Source organism: Lepisosteus oculatus, chromosome 3 (genome assembly GCF_040954835.1).
Source record: "Lepisosteus oculatus isolate fLepOcu1 chromosome 3, fLepOcu1.hap2, whole genome shotgun sequence".
Taxonomy (NCBI): domain Eukaryota; kingdom Metazoa; phylum Chordata; class Actinopteri; order Semionotiformes; family Lepisosteidae; genus Lepisosteus; species Lepisosteus oculatus.
The window spans coordinates 66,076,985-66,095,971 of NC_090698.1; the positions used below are offsets into that span (position 1 = coordinate 66,076,985).

At 42.4% G+C, this 18,987-nt stretch overlaps 2 protein-coding genes across 3 annotated transcripts in view; both read left to right on the forward strand.

The window, feature by feature from the left end:
• Window positions 1-506: 506 nt before the first annotated feature.
• nars1 (asparaginyl-tRNA synthetase 1) lies at window positions 507-16,214 on the forward strand. Its single transcript, XM_006626588.3, has 15 exons — window positions 507-727; window positions 3,122-3,204; window positions 4,154-4,219; window positions 4,568-4,660; window positions 5,060-5,149; window positions 5,502-5,580; window positions 6,859-6,929; window positions 7,615-7,701; window positions 8,225-8,446; window positions 9,376-9,575; window positions 11,627-11,762; window positions 13,627-13,740; window positions 13,965-14,096; window positions 14,482-14,613; window positions 15,892-16,214. Exons 1-15 carry the CDS (start codon window positions 685-687, stop codon window positions 16,021-16,023), a joined length of 1,680 nt encoding a protein of 559 aa, XP_006626651.1. The 5' UTR covers window positions 507-684; the 3' UTR covers window positions 16,024-16,214.
• A 2,460-nt stretch (window positions 16,215-18,674) lies between these two features.
• Window positions 18,675-18,987, forward strand: part of fech (ferrochelatase) — a 31,127-nt gene continuing 30,814 nt past the window's right edge. For both annotated transcript variants that reach the window (XM_069187372.1, XM_069187373.1), the window contains exon 1: window positions 18,675-18,986. In XM_069187372.1, the coding sequence (XP_069043473.1) occupies window positions 18,953-18,986 (34 nt within the window). In that variant the 5' untranslated portion in view covers window positions 18,675-18,952. The remainder of the gene's footprint in view (window position 18,987) is intronic.

Genomic DNA, 18,987 nt, shown 5'->3' on the forward strand with positions numbered 1-18,987 from the left:
CATGGGCATGAATACGCCCGTTAAGACTCAGGTCTGGGGAACTATTGAGAAACGTCTCACCCCCAATATCTAGAATACCCAGAGCAAGACTGTTCCCTGAGACTGTATACATACAGTACATGTTGAATTTAATTTTCTTAATACTAGTGGAATATGACGGATTTTGAGAACAGCTCAAGCATTGTTGTTTCCATTCTCTTTTTAACTACGGCGCCCCACCTGTTTACAAATAACCATCGACAGCTTTGTTTTCGGTACTACGGAAAACAGTTTAGAGTTGTGATGTGCAGATGTGTTGTACTATATTAACATTAAAGCAGTAACAAGCGAAAGCGAAAGTATTCCATCAGAAAGACTTCCTAATAGCTTTGGGGTGTCTATCTGACGTTATCCTGCAATTCAACCGCCCATGAGCGTATTGAAGGTGGAGCGACTGCAAAATATAAGTCTAACAGACAAATCAGCTTTCAGAGTTTGACGCTAACAGGGCAACGATGAAAACACACCAATAAAACAGCAGGGCGGAACCGTATTGCATTAAAGCTAGTTTGTGCCGAGACGGCCGGTTGAGGCACATGCACATACTGTACGCTCGGTAGGGTAGGCGTATGAAAGGCAGTTCTGTTTTCTGTTTTAAACACATATGACATAAAAGGTAACGTGTAAACCATTCGTGACGAGGACATGGCCGACGAAATCACTGAAAACGCTGAGGGACTTGCAATCGGTAAGAAGTCACTTTTTTACATTAGCTACAGTAGGTAAGCAACTCTGCGTGTTGCATCATCTTGCGCTGACTGCAGTCGCCTCTGAGGCGGGTGTAGAAAAGTCTTTCCTTTGAATCAGTTGCGGGGAATTCTTAAGTACTTGATTTCCCCCCCGTAGATCCCGTGGTTTTCAGATGTTGTGATATTTCTGTATTTTGTTTTCATTTTGCCAGTCACCGATAGCCGTACTTACACACTCGCTTCCCTTGAGATATCAAAGGCCCTCCTGATAACGCGCAAGCTCGGTGGTGGCCATTCATCATCAAGTACAGCGATCTACTGTCAACTGCTTTTTTCATATTAAGTAACCTAGAGGATTTTAAAGCTATTCAAGAGGTAAATATTATGAAAAAGAATGTGTTTAAACCTTATAACACAAAAGGGAGAAAAGGTATTTGAGATTGGAGGTCCCATATGTATAGTATGAACAGCTAATGTTACCATCTGTATACAGTCTGTTGACATTCAATAAGTAGGTTTCTTCAGCTACGTAGATACAACGTGAAGCAAATATATAGGACTGATTTAGGGTCTCGGTACTCCGTTGGATTAAGAAATGTAGGGAAATCGTCAGCAAATATATTGTACAGCGCTGGTAAACCGGCTCGAACAACCTGCAATGGTGGTCGTATGCGTTACAATATCCTGGTAGTGTCTGGATAAAAGGCAAAAGGTTTAGTGCCTTTTACATGGCACTTGGAACATGGGGGTTGCACATCAGTTACAGGCTCACGGGAGAGCTAATGATCTGTTTGAACCATCCTAGTCCGGTTCTTGTCTCAGTGATATCACTGAGATTGCTCCTGTGAATGTTTTACTTATTGCGTCTCACTTGGGGAGGTCTAAGCATTCTGCCCCTTGATTTTACTGTGGCTTTTGAGACAGTTCATCTTTCACTGGCTCTCCAGTTCCTGTACACATTCTTGTCTATCGCTGGTTCCACTCATACCTGACTCATATCTGATCGACAGACGGCTCCTGTCAATCATGGTGTGCAGTAGGGCTCAGTCCTGGGTCCTTTGCTTTTTATTATTTATGTTCTTTATATTCTTTCTTTATATTCTTCCTCTCGGTCAGCTTATGTGCAAACATAGTCTTCAGTTTCATTGTTAAGTAGATGATAGTCAGATTTATGTTAAAACCTCGGTGCGGTGGCTCTGTGGCTAAGGATCTGCGCCTGTGGCTGGAAGGTTGCCGGTTCGTATCCCGCGGCCGGCAGAGGAATCCTACTCCGTTGGGCCCCTGAGCAAGGCCCTTAACCCCAACTGCTCCAGGGGCGACGATAAATGGCTGACCCTGTGCTCTGACCCCAAAAGCTTCTCTCCCTGCCTGTGTCTCTCATGGAGAGCAGGTTGGGGTATGCGAAAAGACAAATTCCTAATACAAGAAATTGTATATGGCCAGTAAAGTGATCTTATATTAACCTCTTCCCCCACTGATCTCATGACTCTGTCACTTATCCATTGTCTGCGTGACATCAAGCTGTGGTTGACATCACATTCCCTGAAGTTAGTGACAAAACAGAGATTTTACTGGTGGGCAGCATATGTCAGTTGGAAAAAAGTTCCCGAGTGCCTGATTCATGCTTTTGTAATATCGAGGCTTGATTTCCGCAACTCATTACTCATTCCTTAACAGTCTTAACAGTCTCAGTAAGACTTCTGACTCACACTACACTCTGGTAATTTATCACTCCTGCACTTAAATCTCTATATTGGTTGCCTGTAAAATCAAGTATTCAAAATAACATCTTGTTACTGACTTTCAAGGCTCAGAATAATCCGGCTCCATCATAAATCTTTGAACTCCTTCACATTTACCCTCCCTCCTGTAGGCTCCACTCAATTAAGGCTGGTTCTTTAGGTCACTGAACCTAAAACTAAATGTTTTCTTGATGACTAAAGTTCATTTTGTCCTTAATGTTATTTACATTAAGCTCTCCGGCTCATTTTCAGCAAAACGTTGGTCTGTGGTAAAGATGATGATATTAAATCAGTAGGTTGAATCGGTTTTGTGCCACAACTTAATTCACACGTGAAGAACTTGATTCACGTATGTGTAATGGATTTGCATGTTTTCCAAGTAATGGGACCTTGTGGCTTATACTTAAGTAGTAATGTATTATTGCACATTTTTATCAAATATGTAAGAGGTCACAGAAAATAATTTTACTTCATGTGTATGGCAATAGGCTACCACAGTATGTGGTGAACTCAATAATTGTGCATATGTGTGAAACCATTCTAGAACGGTGCAGCAGTGTGTAAAGTTGCGAAGCTAGATTCCAGTTAACTTGCTCATTCAATTGACCAACAGAACGCTCGAGAATGTTTTCATCTTTTCTGCTGATACAGGAGAACTGTATGTCTCTGAAAAGGAGGGAAATGATTCTGACGCTGATGGAACGCAAGAGAAGCCTTTTAAAACGGTGTTAAAGGTAAATGATGAACCTTTTTGAGGTACCTTTGTAGAAAGACTGAAAAACTGCCTGTTTCCGTTCCAATCAAATTTGGCCCAAACAATATTAAAATGTATATAATTCAACCCACAGGATACGTATTTAATATAGATATTTAATGCAAGCCAAGTCATTACCAATTTCTATCTGCTGATATTATTCTTAACATAACACTAGATAACATCTCATATAAAATGGGGCAGGTCAGTGTGGTACACTGTTGCTTGCTAGCACTATGAATACTGACTTTATCTTTGCCAATATGAATTGAATCCACAGCTATTGATGGTTAAGCAGTACAGAAGTCAAAATTAGTAACAATTTATTTTCATTCTGAGGTGATGAATGATAAAAACTCTATAGCTCGCACAAAGTTAAAGAAATCCTTAAGCTTCCTGACTTGTCGTCTTGAGTTTTTTTAGTTCTGCTTATTTGCAAAATACAAATAAGCCATTTGTATCATATACCGGATTACCTTATTCACACTGATATTCGTAAAGCACTACAAATTTGTCAAACACAGCATGTACAGCCATAGTTACAATGAAGATATGTCTATAACTTTTTGTGCACTCAACAGTTAAATAAAAGGTTGAATATTGTATAGGAATGCCCAGTGCTAGTATAAGAGCTTCTCAGAAGTTTTAAATCTATCATTAGCCAAAAATAAAAAATGAAAAGGCTTCTCATTGACAAGCAGGAGAGACATTGATGAAGTTTGATTTTTCTTTATTTCACTCAATGATTTTGACAGCTGTTTTGCTTTCAAATCCGCCTTCAAGACTGTGGCTCTCTGGAACTGTTTCTTAACAGTGATTGTTCTGTGCTTTTTATTTCCTATCCTACAAACGTCTGCATTAAAAGTGGAAATTAATGATGAAATAAAAGGATCTAAAAACGTATTTCTTCCTCCCTCATCATTTTCTAGGCCTTATTGTTTCTTGGGAAGGAACCTTTTCCAACCATCTATGTGGACTCTCAAAAGGAGGATGAGGTAATGTACCCATGGACTGATGAGGCAGCGCCTGTCTTTAATCAGTGGTTATCCTCTCCCTCAAATTCAGAACGGTAAAATTTGCATCTGCTGTATCAAATCCAAAACGTAGGATTTCTATCATAGGGTATGAGCCTTGAAACCAATTAAAATATTTCTCAGACCTAATAATGACGAACTTCCACAGTGGAGCAGCATGTTGGATCTCGGTATGGGAGACTGGAGTCTCTGTAGTCTTCCTGTGTTTCTCTCGGTATAAGCTGATTGCAGCCTGTCCCACCTGCAGCAAAATACTGGGCGCCTTTGTTTATCCTGGTGTTCCTTTCTTCTCTTTCTTCTCTTCACCAGCGCTGGGTTGTCATTTCAAAGACACAGATGAAGAATGTCCGCAAACTCTGGCAGAAGGAACAGATGAAGAACACCGCTAAAGATAAAAAAGAGGTAAGCGATGGGGAGACTCCCTGTTGGCCTTGATGCATAGTCGTGTTAGATCAACTAGCTGGGGTGAGATGGTGGTGCAGTTGTTAGCATTGCTATCTCACAGCACTGGGGTCCTTGGTCATCCTCTCCGTGCGGAGTTTGTATGTCCTCCCTGTGTTCACAGGGTTTCCTCCAGGTGCTCCTGTGGTCCAAAGCCATACTGGTAGATAAATTGGCTCTGGTGCTTGTATTTCTGACTGTGCGCCCCCTTTGATGGACTGGCGTCCCGTCCAAGGTATATCGTGCCCTGTGCTTGTCGCTGGCCGAGAGAGGCTCTGGCTCCCCTGCAGCCCTTTATAGGATTAAGTGGTTAGAAAATGGATGGATGTACTGACTCCCGAAGTGGTCTTGCTTGTCCAGGCAGAGGATGCTCTCCGGCGTGAGAAGAACCTGGAGGAAGCCAAGAAAGTCGTAATCCAGAACGATCCCAGCCTTCCCGAGCCGAAAACAGTGAGTTCTGGAATGCTTTTCTCTGATTTGGGAATCGGCGTCCTGTGGTGTGATCTTGACTGCCTTCATGATAATAGAACAGCTTTTTTTCTCTTGTGTGATTAAGATGATGAGATAGCATGAGGGAGAATTGTCAATTGTCTGCTCCCATTTCCAGCTGTACTGGAGCAACAACGCGTCCTATATCTGGGAAGACAGAAGTTTTGGCTGTCAAGAAATTGCCTCCTACTTTATAAAAGCTACTAGTTCAGACACACTTGTCTACCATTCCAGTCAAGTGCTAGTACATCTATTAAAATGAAGATGTTTTTTTTACGTTTGTGGCTAGAATGATATTTGTTCTCGATTTCAGGTAAAGATCCTTCATTTAGAACAATATCGGGATCAACGAGTCCGAGTCTTTGGATGGACTCACAGGCTGCGACGCCAAGGTAAAAAGCCAAGTGCCAATTTCCATAATTAGTGACGATATTCTTCTGGTTTTTCTTTTTTTTTTTGTGGTTGCTAGGGAATTAAATTCACTTAAATGCCAGAGCCAGCAGAACTGTTGTGAATGTACTCTTTTATGTGAAAGAACTCTGTTTTGTATAGATATGTTGCAACATGAGCAGTGAGGTTACATGAGTGGGGTGTGAAATTTTAATAGAATTAAAACCCCCAAAAATGGTTTCAACTGTCCTTTTTGTAAGCTTGTGAGGGACCGAAGCGGTTTCAAAAGAGATTATTGTTCCCTCTGTTCTGCAGACATGCAAAACATATCTTTTCCTCAGGACGACTATAGTCTGTTGGAAGTGCAACACATTCTGCTGGGCAGCTTGTTTTTACAGCCGTGGATGGCACCAGGTTATAGGGAACTTGAGTTTTATTAATTAAAGTAAAATACTGCTTACTAATACACTTCGATGTAGCTGATGCACTGGCAAGTAAAACACTGATGGAAAAATAAAATGTATGTAAAAGTAAAACAAAAATAAAAGTAAACAAAAATACAAAAATAAAATAAAATAATAAAAGTAAAACAGAATAGGCAGGTCAGTTTTTGACCTGCCTATTCTGTGGACATGGAGGTTTCCGTTTTAACAGGTGACAGGCAGCCCGTCAGTCACTGCTTGCAGACATGGAGTTTCTGCCAGAATCTGTAGACCGATAATTACTGCCTCTGTCCTCTTCAAAAGCTTGCAACCACATGTCCGTCTTTTCCTAGCGTGTTGAATATCAAGCCTGCTGAAATTCAAATGGTAAAACACAGGAAGCAATTTGTCCTGCTTATCTATAGAAGCACAAGGACAGTTACAAATGAGAGAAGACTATGTGACCCATTTGGCCCATTTGGTAGTACCTGTGCCTGCATCCCATCGTTATTTTGGAAGTCTGGAGAAGTCAATGGAGATCTATGAGCTACTCAAACCCTCTCTAGTAGAGAGATACAGATAGAGGCCAGTGGCCTGAGGAATTAAGTTATTTTGTCCTGACAGAAGACTCAGGGGCACTCCTGGACCCTGGGTACTAAATTCTTGTGGTAGAATGTCTGTTTCTGGGTTTCAGTGCTTCTGTGGTCTCTTTGCTGTGGATTGACAACACACCCCCATTCCTCATCCTTTAAAAGAGATATTACAAACTGTGGCTTTGGTGCTGCTGGGAAGCAGTGTATTTCTTTTGGGAAACAGCCTTGACTTAGAATGACTTTCTGTTTTGTTTTTGTTTTTTAGGGAAGAACTTGATGTTCATTGTAGTGAGGGATGGCACGGGCTTTCTTCAGTGTGTGTTGACGGATCAGCTGGTACGGTATTATGCTCTCACCCCCAGTACGGTTGTCTGACATACTGCAATGCATGACTCTTTAAACCTTGATCTTCGGTCCAGAAAGAATAGTGTTACTGTTATTTTAAATAGTCTTCGTCATCACGCAAAGCCTCATGAGACAAGATTGTTAGTAGTGAAACGCCAAACTGGATGTTCTTATCCTTCTGTCCTTGATTATTTCTTCCTGGTGAGGAACTAAGGGTTGATTCTTCATCAGGAAGCAGGTTTAAATAATAGGGCCCTGACAAGAACTGTAACACTACGAGAGATGATGTCAACATCGCTAAAAACATTCTCAGACTGCCAGGCATGTAGATGTATTTTCCTAAGGTTAACATTGCTGAAAGTGTTTGGGGGAAAAACGTTTGAGATCTGAACTTAGATAAGTTAGCCGTTGTCGACTAATTTTATTCTGGACTTGGGTTACCTTGTTAGGACAGGTGTGAGTTCTGTCTTGGCTCACCTTCAATAAAACTGTTATTTGATGGTTCGTATCCTATTTATGACACCCCCCCCCTCAAATTACAAGTGTGTTAAAGTAGAATTACCCTGCTAAAAGTCAGCGGAACAGGATAATAAGTGCTATGATCTCTTTTTTTTTAATTGAAGTTGTCTTTATTGGTATAAATTGTGAATAGTGGTGAGACTTGTTTTGTTTTTAGTGTCAAACCTACAATGCATTGGTCCTGTCCACTGAAAGCACTGTTGCACTCTACGGAACATTGAAGGCTGTACCAGAAGGAAAGCAGGTAAAACATTGATATCTGCAGATTTTTTTTAAGGGCTTAAGAAAATGCCTGTGAAGTGTTAAAAGATGTACAATATAACAATCTGTGAATGAGTAACACCAGTAGCAAGTCTGGCGGAGCTCTTTTAGGTTACAATATTTACAAGGCAGCAAAAACCACAGAATCGTCAGATATCTTACTGAGTCTAATTGATTGCTTTTTGTAGCAAATATTTGTTCTTCTTAATACCAGCGTTTGTTAATAATAAGCCCCATTTTTCTCCCCAAAACTCCTTTTTTTAAAGTCATACACTTAAATTTGCATTAAGCATTAGGAATGTGCAATAGATTTTGGTGTTATAAATAAAAAGGAAATGGACCCAGTGTCATAGTTGGCATTATGTAGAGAGTTCAACAGTGTTTCTAAAATTAATATTTTGTAGTCGTAAGGTTCTAGAACTGTTGTAGGAGCATGGATACCAGCTTGTCTACCCGGACTGTGAGGTGAGATGCCCTTGCTAGGTGTGGTGGCTCTTGTTTGGCAGGCACCTGGAGGACACGAGCTACATTGCGATTACTGGGAGCTGATAGGATTGGCCCCAGCAGGGGGCGCTGATAACCTGCTGAACGAGGAGTCGGACGTAGACGTCCAGCTCAACAACCGCCATATGATGATCCGTGGAGAGAACATGTCCAAGATCCTGAAAGTGCGCTCCGTGGTCACGCAGTGTTTCCGAGACCATTTCTTCAGCAGGGGATACTACGAGGTGAGTAGAGCCTTGAGCGGAGTTATAAAGGAGAGCAGCTGTCTCGCGTGGCGTTTGTGAAGCATTTGGAGACACAAGGGCTTTCTGTAACGGTTGGCGCAGATTTAATTGAACAAATCTGTCAGAAGGGCTGGTTCGCATAGGTGTCGGAAAAAACTGCACAGCAGATGTCCACGGTGACTTGATCTGCTTTCTCCACCAAAATCTCGCAGTGTGTTTTCTCCTCGGAAAATTAAACCACAGTGAGAAATGTTAAAGGGAAACAACTGCAGTCCCGATTTCCAGTTAAGCATGGAATTGTGAAGTTTGTGAAAGTACTGTTTGCTGTCACAAGCTAACATTGAAGTTCCCACGAGTTGGGATGTGAAATGGCGCTTCCTGCTCGCTAGTCGCCACAACGACTAATGTAATGCGATGCGCAGCAGATAAGAGCGCAGACATGTTCCAACGTGATTGGGATGCAGAGTTTAAAAATAAGTAGTATTTGTCGGCCAAACTGTCTTGAAATCAAAAAGAATATTTCTGTTGGATTAAAAGAGATGAATTCACAAGCCTGCTTCTTGACAATGTAATAAGGCCGCAGCAAGTCACCAGAAGTCTTGTTACCTCCGGTGGGGAGCTGCGTCAGCATGCGCAGGCTGCAGAGGAACGCGTAATAGGTTTATTCCATGCTGAAAAGAGAACGAAAACGCAACGTTTCAGCCGTGGAGCCTTTGTCAGGTGTGACTCTCTTCAGCATGGAATAAACCTAAGTCTTGTTACCGCGTTCTGAATCGCAGAACACGGCGCAGCACATACTGTACCTGGAAATTTGGTCTATTTTTTCATTTCACCTTTGTTGCGGTTTGTAACGCACTCATCAGTGCCAGATCTCTCTAAATATAAAAATAGCATTGCAGTTCCCCTTTAATCCCCTTGTGTTCCCATAGATCACCCCCCCCACCATGGTGCAGACGCAGGTGGAGGGAGGCTCCACCTTGTTCAGTTTTAACTACTTTGGAGAGGAGGCCTATCTGACCCAGTCGTCTCAGCTCTACCTGGAGACCTGCATTCCAGCGCTGGGGGACACGTTCTGCATCGCTCAGTCCTACCGCGCCGAGCAGTCCAGGACGCGCCGGCACCTCTCCGAGTAAGATCAAACCCCTTTTGTCTTCTTGCGCAAGAAAGTGGCTGCTTCCAGCTTGTAGTTTCCGGGACCTTTTCCTGTCTGGGATTAAAAGGCACGATATACTGGATCATCTCCGTCACACAGACACACACCCTGTTAGATGTAGAGCAGGGCTGTTCTATTCCTGCACAGGAGCCTGTCCATTGAGAAGTCAGATAAGAATACCTCGCCACAGATGGATTGCAAGTACTGCTTCCTTACAGCTGACTTACAGCTGACTTCTGGTTCCCATTCTTAACTTATGAAAGAGTCCTCGTATTACTGTATCACCTCCGGCTGTGAGGACACTTAACAGGAATAAGTCCTTTTAAAAATGCCTGGATGGCAAGAGAAAGGTGACCGGAATTCTCCTCCCGGAGGAAAAAATCGAAGGTGGTTTTCATTTCAGGAGATAAAGACAAGAGTTTAAAACTTGTAGTTCTGGTTCAGAAGTGAGATAACCCAACTTAGTAATTTTGAGTTTAAGGCATTTAAGTGTCCTAATATCTAACCAAACCTGTGTCTGTGGGTTGATAGTTTTGAAGCGATACTGAGACATTAAGAGGGTAATTCATAAGGAAGGGATGCATCTTTAGGGAGTCCTGTTTACACAAGCAGAGACTTAATTAAAGAGCAGAAAAAGACTGAAGTTGGAATGAGTGAAGGTGCTACTCTGCAAGCTGCTTTGTCAGCCTTAACTTCGGGTGCCAGTCTTGAATTCTCCCTTTTGAAGTGTTAAGGGTTTGGAAAGCTAAAGCGCACACTTCTATGCTTTTCCTACCTCATTGAATTTAGCCGTGATATTGTTTTCAAACATTGTTGTGTAGTAGGTTGCTGATGGTCTTTTATGGGCTCTCTGCCTATCCTTTTTGAAATGGGGAAATAGTCTTTTCAGGAAGATCGATTCAGAATGCAATAGTTCATCCTCTGGTCTAAAAAGGTGCAGTTTCACATACAATAAAGGGTCCTTTGTATTACATAATGAAATTTCCACCTCTTCATAGCTGAAGCCTTTATTCTGCAGTCTTCTTTACTGGGGAAGATCAGGCAGAGCCGTTCCAGCCTTATTACCACTGATGATGTTGTGCTGAATATTCTTATTTAAGTGTTAACCTTTTGTGTACCAGCATGTACTTTGTCTTTAGTTTTTTCTATGGAGCCCTGGTGTCCAAGAAGCTTGTTAAAGAATTCCAAACGTTTTTCCCTAAAAGTTATTTTGTAAACGGAGTTTATGTGCTCCAGGCTCCTGGTCGCGTTGGAACTAAAACTGATATTTTATACATACTTCTGCGGAACCCTGTCTTCATAAAGGTTTTTTCAACCTAAATCTGCCATGTACCGCCTGTCATACAGCAGGTATAATTATACTAACATACTTTCCTTTAGTCCTTCGCTCTGCCTCAGTGCATGATGTTATGCTTCACAATTTACAGCAAATTGCCACAAATATATTTACAGAGATATGCACTGCCAGATGATCGCAGGAGGTGTATGTAACATCTTCGGGCTTCTAACAATCTTTTTTTTAAAACAAGATGTATCAGTCTGTAATGGGTGTTTTAATTGAGCAGCAGCGGAAGCCATTTGTGCTGTTACCTTGACGCCGTGCGTTTGAAGTGGCTCTGGTGCAGTAACTGATCTTTTCTGTTTGTGCCTAAATAACTGCTTGAGTACATAGGGCATGACATTTTCTTGAATATCCACTAAATATAAAGAAGTACAGGAAAATGTGCTAGTAATGTTCGTAGTCTACATTCCAAATCATAGGCCTGGTTGGCTGTACGTTCCTACTGGAGTTTGCAGAAAAAACCTTACCAAAACCGTTTCCATGTGATCTTGTTCATAAAAATACTGAGGTATTTTGGGGCACCTCCCTTGAAACTGAAGAGCTGCAAGGGAGAGCTAATGCAGTGTTACTGAGCGTAGTTTTATGTTTTAATAGACAACTGATTTCCATGTTCATTTTGAAATTGTAGAGCTGCAGTATAGCAGTATAGGAAACGGGATGATATTGTCTCCCCCCCCCTCCACAGGTACACTCATATCGAAGCGGAGTGCCCCTTTATATCTTATGAGGACCTGCTGAACCGTCTGGAGGACCTGGTGTGCGATGTGGTGGATCGAGTCTTGAAGTCTCCCGCTGGCGCTCTCCTCTATGACATCAACCCTGTAAGTTCCTCCAGAGTGATTTACATTTGACCTTTCTCCCCTAGACCTTTTTTTTTGTCTAAAAACATGGGTACTCCTGAAAGTCAGAACAACTACAGGCAATAATTGAAGCCATGATGCTGAACTCCAAGAGGCAATAGCCTGCAGATGAGTATTTTTCTTAAAGAAGAACCATGCCCTTAAAGTAAAAGAGGATGGAATGGAGGTGAATAATACATCTAATAAAGCCCAGAAGGCATTATTGGAGGGAAGGTGCCATTGGAATAACGTACAGGAGGCACTTTTTTTACACAGCTGTGCGGGAGGCTAGTTGTCAGGCATGTTGTCGAAGCAGATTCAGCTTCCAGGAAATGACCAAACAAGATCTTCAGAATATTTAGCTCTCGGCAACCAGACTGGCCCAAGATAGATTGGCCGAATGTCCTCCTCCAATTTGTAGGCTTTGTTTTTGGATTACAAGATCTTTTATTCGCAGCCGCAAAAGGGTCCATTCTGTAGTCTTGTTTTTTTCTGTGCCTGAACCCTTTTTATTTCAGAAGAAAGAGGTTTTACAAGAGACGTCTTGCATTCCCTCCATGCACAAATCCTAATCCTTGGAGTACACTTTCATGTTCCATAATGCATCGGCGTGTTTTTTTTCTTCCTCTCGGTCTTAATAGCTCGCGCTACAGAGCGTACTTGCTACATTTGAGGAGTTGAACTTTTCCTTTAAACTGAACTTTGGCAGGTATTTCTTTTTCTCACTCACCTCAGTTGGAAATTGCAAATTCATTCGGAGATTTATTTATCTCTGCCTACTGTACCTGTGAGAGGGGGGAAGAGGACTGTGCAGGTTTTGCTTCGAAATGGGCGCTTGTCAGAGCCATCTGCTGGTTCTCAAGCTGAAAATCCCTCAGTGGCCGCTTAGCATTGACTGGAAAGGTGATGCTGCTCTAATTGACAGCCCTGAAACCCCAGAGGTGCACAGCAGGTCTGGGGGGTCGCTTGTGCATGACAGGCTCATGCTCAGCCAACCATGGTGGTATTTCACAACTTGTGCGCCAGTCATGGATAATCCCAGTCACATCTGGCTAATAACATGGCTCAGATTTTTAAAAATGTATTAGAAGCATACACAACGCTTATTGTTTGAGTTGCCTTTTCGTTTTTAAAGGGGAACTGCTGTCCCAGTTTTCTCAGACCGGTTATTAAATCTCAGTAACAAATTTGCCGTTCTAGAAAAAGATTACAAATTTCGAATTAAGTGCAAAATTGTGAACTTTGTGAAAGTACTACAAGTTACTGTTGTCGCAAACTCCTGGTCATGCTATAGACGAGAGCAAGAGTTCCCCCTTCTTGCTTGCTAGTCACTGTAATGACTAGTGTAATGTGATGTCTGCTGCACAACCTGTGCTTATTTGCTCGTACATTTCACTGCAGAAATGTTCCAACGTAATCCATTGCAGAGTTAATGTAAGCAGTGTTTGTCGGCAAAACCATCTCAATATAGAAAGTAATATTTCCGTTGGATTAAAGGAGATGTTTTCACAAGCCTGCTTGTTTACAATGTCATAGAGCTGCACAGGAGGTCCCCTTTAACAGCATTGAGTGGTAAATTGAATGTGAAAGATGCAGTGTATTTAGAGTTTCTGAGCACTGCTGTGTAAGCCCTTTCTTTCAATACTTATGATTCATTCTTCCCTCGACTAGGTACTTTTCTACAAGGAAAACTGACTGTATTAGTAGCTGCATATGTTAGTGTAACTTGTTGATTCCTTATAAAAAGTGCAAATTGTAGTTTGTGTGTGCAGGGGGGGTTAGAAAGTCAAATGCATTAGTTAAAGCTTTATTTAGAGAACTAATGCCCGGTTTCTGTTTCTTACAGGACTTCAAGCCCCCTAAAAGACCTTTCAAGAGAATGGACTACACTGAAGCCATCACATGGCTCAAAGAGCACGATGTCAAGAAGGACGATGGCACTTACTATGAATTTGGAGAGGTCCGAGTTTTTTTTTAACTAGATGTAGCTTTAACACCGTCTTCCTACTGTTTATTTCCACAGCTGCTCCAGAAGAGAATGCCTTAATGCATCAAACGTTTGCCAGGAAAGAAATGTTGTTATGAAAACTATTTCTGTGCCTAATTCGTTTTCTAATTATTGTCCTGCCAGAGATTTAACATGAAAGCCTAAAAAAAAACAAACCTCATGTCTTTGTCTCCTAGGATATCCCTGAAGCCCCAGAGAGGCTGATGACTGATACAATTAATGAGACCATCCTGCTGTGCCGATTCCCAGCTGAGATCAAGGCCTTCTACATGCAGCGCTGTCCCGAGGACCGCCGCCTCACTGAATCGGTCAGCTCCTCCTCGTGCCTTTCCCTGGACACGGACTGAATCAAAATCATGAGCACACCTGGTCTTCGGCCCGTTCATAGAAGCATTTCGTGTTCTGGAGAAGTGTAGCAATTTGAAATTCTTCAGTGTCTTTCAGTTTAGAATTTCAGACCTTTCTTCATGTTGGCAACATTCCATCACTTCGGCGTGCGTTTGCATTGACACCTCAGAGAGAAGGCTGGGTGGACGAATTAAACTTCGCCACTCGATAGATCCCGGGCTGCCAGGCACATAAGTGAGAAGAAAACGCAGTCAGTTTAATGCTGTGCTCCCCGGATTAATGAGAATTGCTGTTTGCTCTTGAAGTAATGTGGAGTTCAGTGACGTTTCTGTGTCCTTTGGGTAGGTGGACGTACTGATGCCCAATGTTGGGGAGATCGTTGGGGGATCAATGCGTATCTGGGACACGGAAGAACTCCTTGAAGGATACAAGAGAGAAGGCATTGATTCCACCCCTTACTACTGGTATACGGATCAGGTGCGTACCAAAACCAACACTACTGGTACGATGCTGTAGAGAGCAATTGTCCTCCACGGTATTGTAACAATCGTACTCTACAATTACAGTTGTCATCGTACTTTTTATAAGAATAGACCGTTCCTTTGCATTACTATTTTTAAACTCTAACTCCTTTCTACAACTATCGTTTCATTGTATGGGCTTACCAAACGATATCCAATAGCAAATATTTCACTCAATATTTAAATCCTAAATCCTGACCTCCTCTCGTTTGTAACGTTTCATATGTTTGCACATTCATCTTTTGTTGATGCAAGCTCTGCAGCAACATGCAGGAGGTTGAATGCTATTTGGAGGATGGCGTGTCCCTCACTGATGTTCCTGTGAATTTTCAGCCGTCTGGGAAGTGTCATTAATCAGCTAATCCAAACCCTACCTGGGGCAGCACTTGTCTAGTTGTGCACTACCGCTGGGGCATCCTGCATAGCTACTGAGATGACCCATGGTCAAGCTTGACATCTGCATCGTATACTTCTTGCTGTGTTCAGAAGAAGATCTTCACTAGCTCAGCTTCTTAGACATCAGGCATTGTTATAGCAGAATTGAGGAGGTATAGTAGTGGTGGTAATAATAATTCCTTACACTTATGTGGCACTTTTCCAGACACTCCACTCAAAGTGCTTTAAAGGTCATGGGGATCCCCTCCACCACCACCAATGTGCAGCCCCACCTGGATGATGCGACAGCAGCCAAAGTGCTCTAGTCCTCTCTCCACACATCAACTGTCAGTGGGGAGGAGGACAGAGTGATGAAGCCAATTCATAGATTGGGAACCATTATTGGGAAAGGCCAGAGGGCAATTTGGTCAGGACACTGGGGTAACACCCCTGCTCTTTTCAAGTAACGCCCTGGGATATTTAATGACCACAGAGTGTCAAGACCTTGTGTTTATTTCATCTGAAGGACAGCCCCCTTTTTACAGTATAGTGTCCCCATCACTCTACTGGGGCACAGACCCAGACAGACTGCAGGGCGAGCGCCCCCTAGTGGCCCCACGAACACCTCTTCCAGCAGCAACCTTCGCTTTCCCAGGAGGTCTCCCATCCAGGTACTGGCCAAGCTCACACCTTAGTGGGTCGCCAGCTGTGGGCTGCAGGGTGATATAGTTACAGTCCTCACATCCCTTCGCCTCAGTTCACTAGGTTCTGAAAACATGTGAGCTGGCAGCTTTGAACAGTGATGATCAAATTGATGGTCTAAAAGCATTTCTCCCATTTTTTTCTCTCTCTCTCACAGAGGAAGTATGGGACTTGCCCTCATGGGGGTTATGGTCTGGGCCTGGAGAGGTTCCTGACCTGGCTACTGAACAGACACCACATCCGAGACGTGTGTCTGTACCCTCGCTTCATCCAGCGCTGTAGGCCCTGAGCGTTTTCCTTATGCTGCCGCCTTGCCCAGAACAGCATCTCCTACTTGAGCTACATGAAATTACAGTGGATAATGCACTAACAACGTATGAAGCGATAATAGTTACCCAAAGACCATGATAATGTACGCTTTCCATTCTGATTCCAATCTTAGTTGTCCAGCATCATTGCCAATAAATGTCTTCTGTCTCACTTGGCCTCTGTGGGTTTTTTAAGTGTGTGATTTGTGTATACAAGGACCGTTTAATGTTATGATTAGTTATTTATTAGTTTACATTTACAGTGAATTCTGTAAATGGAAGAATGTTAAAGAGGGATGCGAGTTAACAAAAATAAAAACCAGGGTCCTGATGATTCATACCCCTCTACACAACTGTGACCCTATAGTTGTCACAAAATCCATCCATTCAGTGAAAAATCCCACATAGTTGTGGAGAGTGCGTTTGGACTCCACAGTCAAACCCAAAGAGCTATGAGGTAGTCACACTAATTGCCACATTACTGTGCTGTCTTCTGCAATGAGATGTTTAGAGATACTTGTTCATGTGACTGATTATAATCAAACTGTTTTATTATTTCATGTTTCATTCAAATTTGGGATTTGTTTTTCCTATATTGCAGCATTTTTCACAAATGTTACACCAGAAAAAAATATTTTTTAGTATCGGAACATACCAGTAAACGATTTCTGAAACGCATAATCTGAAATATTAACAATCAGCACCCGATTACCTGCGTAGTGTGTAAACATCACTGCCTACTCTAGTGATTTTACTGGGAATGAAGATGTTCGGTGCATTTTTTTTTCTCTTGACATTGTGTTTTGCTCTTGCTGCTACCATTTTAAACGTTTCTGTGATTTCTCATGATGCTTCATGGTTCTCATTAATTTTATTTCAAGGGGATTTCTATAAATCCTTTGTCAGGCCCATAAAGGCTGTCTCATGGCAATATTGTGTGAGGTGGCTGGCGTGCACTATGATCTGTGCAGGAATGTGAAGATTAATCACAAGGTTTATAAAAACTAGGCCACTTGTTAAGCTGACATTCACACTGCAAGATGCTATGTTACCTTAAGACCACCAAGACCTTGTTTTACGTTAATGCATTCCATTTGATAGATTAGATTTATTTTGTGGAATTTTGAAAGTAGGGTCACTTTTTAGGAAAGTTCATTGAAGCACTACGGGTCTACATTCTTGAAAATAGATGGTATTAAAATGTTAACATCAGTAACGAGGGAAGCAGAACTTTAATCTATACAGTTTTCAGGCCTCTCCAGTGGTGTGAAAAAGTGTTTGCCCCCTTCCTGATTTCTTATTTTTTTGCATGTTTGTCACACTGAAATGTTTCAGATCATCAAACAAATTGAAATATTAGACAAAGATAACACAATTAAACACAAAATGCAGTTTTTAAATGAAGGTTTTTATTATTAAGGGGAAAAAAAATCAAACCTACATGGCCCTGTGTGAAAAAGTGATTGCCCCCCCTGTTAAAACATAAATCAACTGTGGCCTGGAAATGGGTAATTTTGTTTGGATAAGATAAGATCACTTTATTGGCCATATACAATTTCTTGCATTAGGAATTTGTCTTTTTGCATACCCCAGCTTGCTCTCCATGAGACACACAGACAGGGAGAGAAGCCTGGGCTCAGAGCACAGGGTACAGTGCCCTGGGAGCACCTGGGGTTAAGGGCTTTACTCCGTGGCCCAAGAGTAAGATTCCTCTGCCGGCCACGGCATTTGAACCAGCAACCTTCCAGCCACAGGCACAGATCCTGAGCCACAGAGCCACAGCTCTGCCCTGGATGTCTGTATTACTATGAACTATAAGAAAAATGGAGTGTAAATGCTAACTGAGCAACATTACTCATTTTCTTCATGTATGGTTTCGTTTCCTTCAGTCATTAACACTCAGTCATTACTTGACCTAAAGCACAGTTTGGCCTGCCCAATGGCTCCAATGGAGAAGAGACCGGTTGAAGGTTAAATTGTTGGTGTGAGGTTGAGGTAGACTGTAAGTTTGTGTGTTTTACCTTTGGGTTAATCTATAGCCGCAAGTGTAGAGGACACAGTCAAGTATTTAAGGAATGGAAATTATCGGAAATCATCCCTTTGTGTATAAAATATTGCCCTTGCCTTCGTATTGATGTAATATTTCTAAAACCACAAAAACGAATGTTTAAAAAGATGTATTTTAATCCATTAACACCCCGCGTCACATTTGTCACCCAGTATATGAAGATAATAGTGTCGCCAGCTTCACCTGTCACTAATTGATCATGGCATCACCGAACAGTGTGAGTCCCGGACTGACTGATTAGAGATGGTACATTTTATTTATTTTATTTTATATTATATATATTTATATATATATTTTGCCACGGCGTAACAGAAATTAAAAGCACAATTCCCCAAAAAAATGAACGGGGCCTGACAATTTCATATCTTCGCGGGCCCCGTGACGGAACGCGTTCTCATCCGGAGAACCTTATCGGAAATATGACATGTAAATTACACGTCCTGGTCCCGTCCAAAAAAAAAAAAAGAAAGACTAAACCTGAAAAATAGATGTCACTTCCTCTGGGGCTGGCGTGAATGAACAATGGTCTCGCTCTCTCTCTCTCCGCGCGGCACGGTGTCACCTTCAGCGCAGCTCGCACGTGCGGGAGGTGGAGCCTCCGGCTGCTCCGGCTGCTCCGGCGGGGCGGGGCCGCGCCGCGCCGCTCTGTCACAGCGCTGCAGACTGTGAAGCCGCGCTGTTCTGTCCCGCAGAATTTCACGCTTCTGCCCGGCGCTGTGACCGACCCGACTACACAGTTCCGGCCACCTCGGCGGCGAGAAAAGCCACTGGCTCGGAATTGGGAGGAACTAAATTCCTGCAGTTGAGCTGGCCAAGGAGGGACGCTTTTGACATTACACAACATGGCAGTCTTGGGAAGTCGACTAATGTTTCAATG

Bases quoted from the DNA above. Each gene is read 5' to 3' on its own strand.
- nars1 (XM_006626588.3), top strand. From the start codon at position 685: ATGGCCGACGAAATCACTGAAAACGCTGAGGGACTTGCAATCG. The intron at 6,930-7,614 runs GTACGGTATTAT...TTTTGTTTTTAG, and splicing joins GTGTGTTGACGGATCAGCTG to TGTCAAACCTACAATGCATT. The intron at 11,763-13,626 runs GTAAGTTCCTCC...TGTTTCTTACAG, and splicing joins TCCTCTATGACATCAACCCT to GACTTCAAGCCCCCTAAAAG.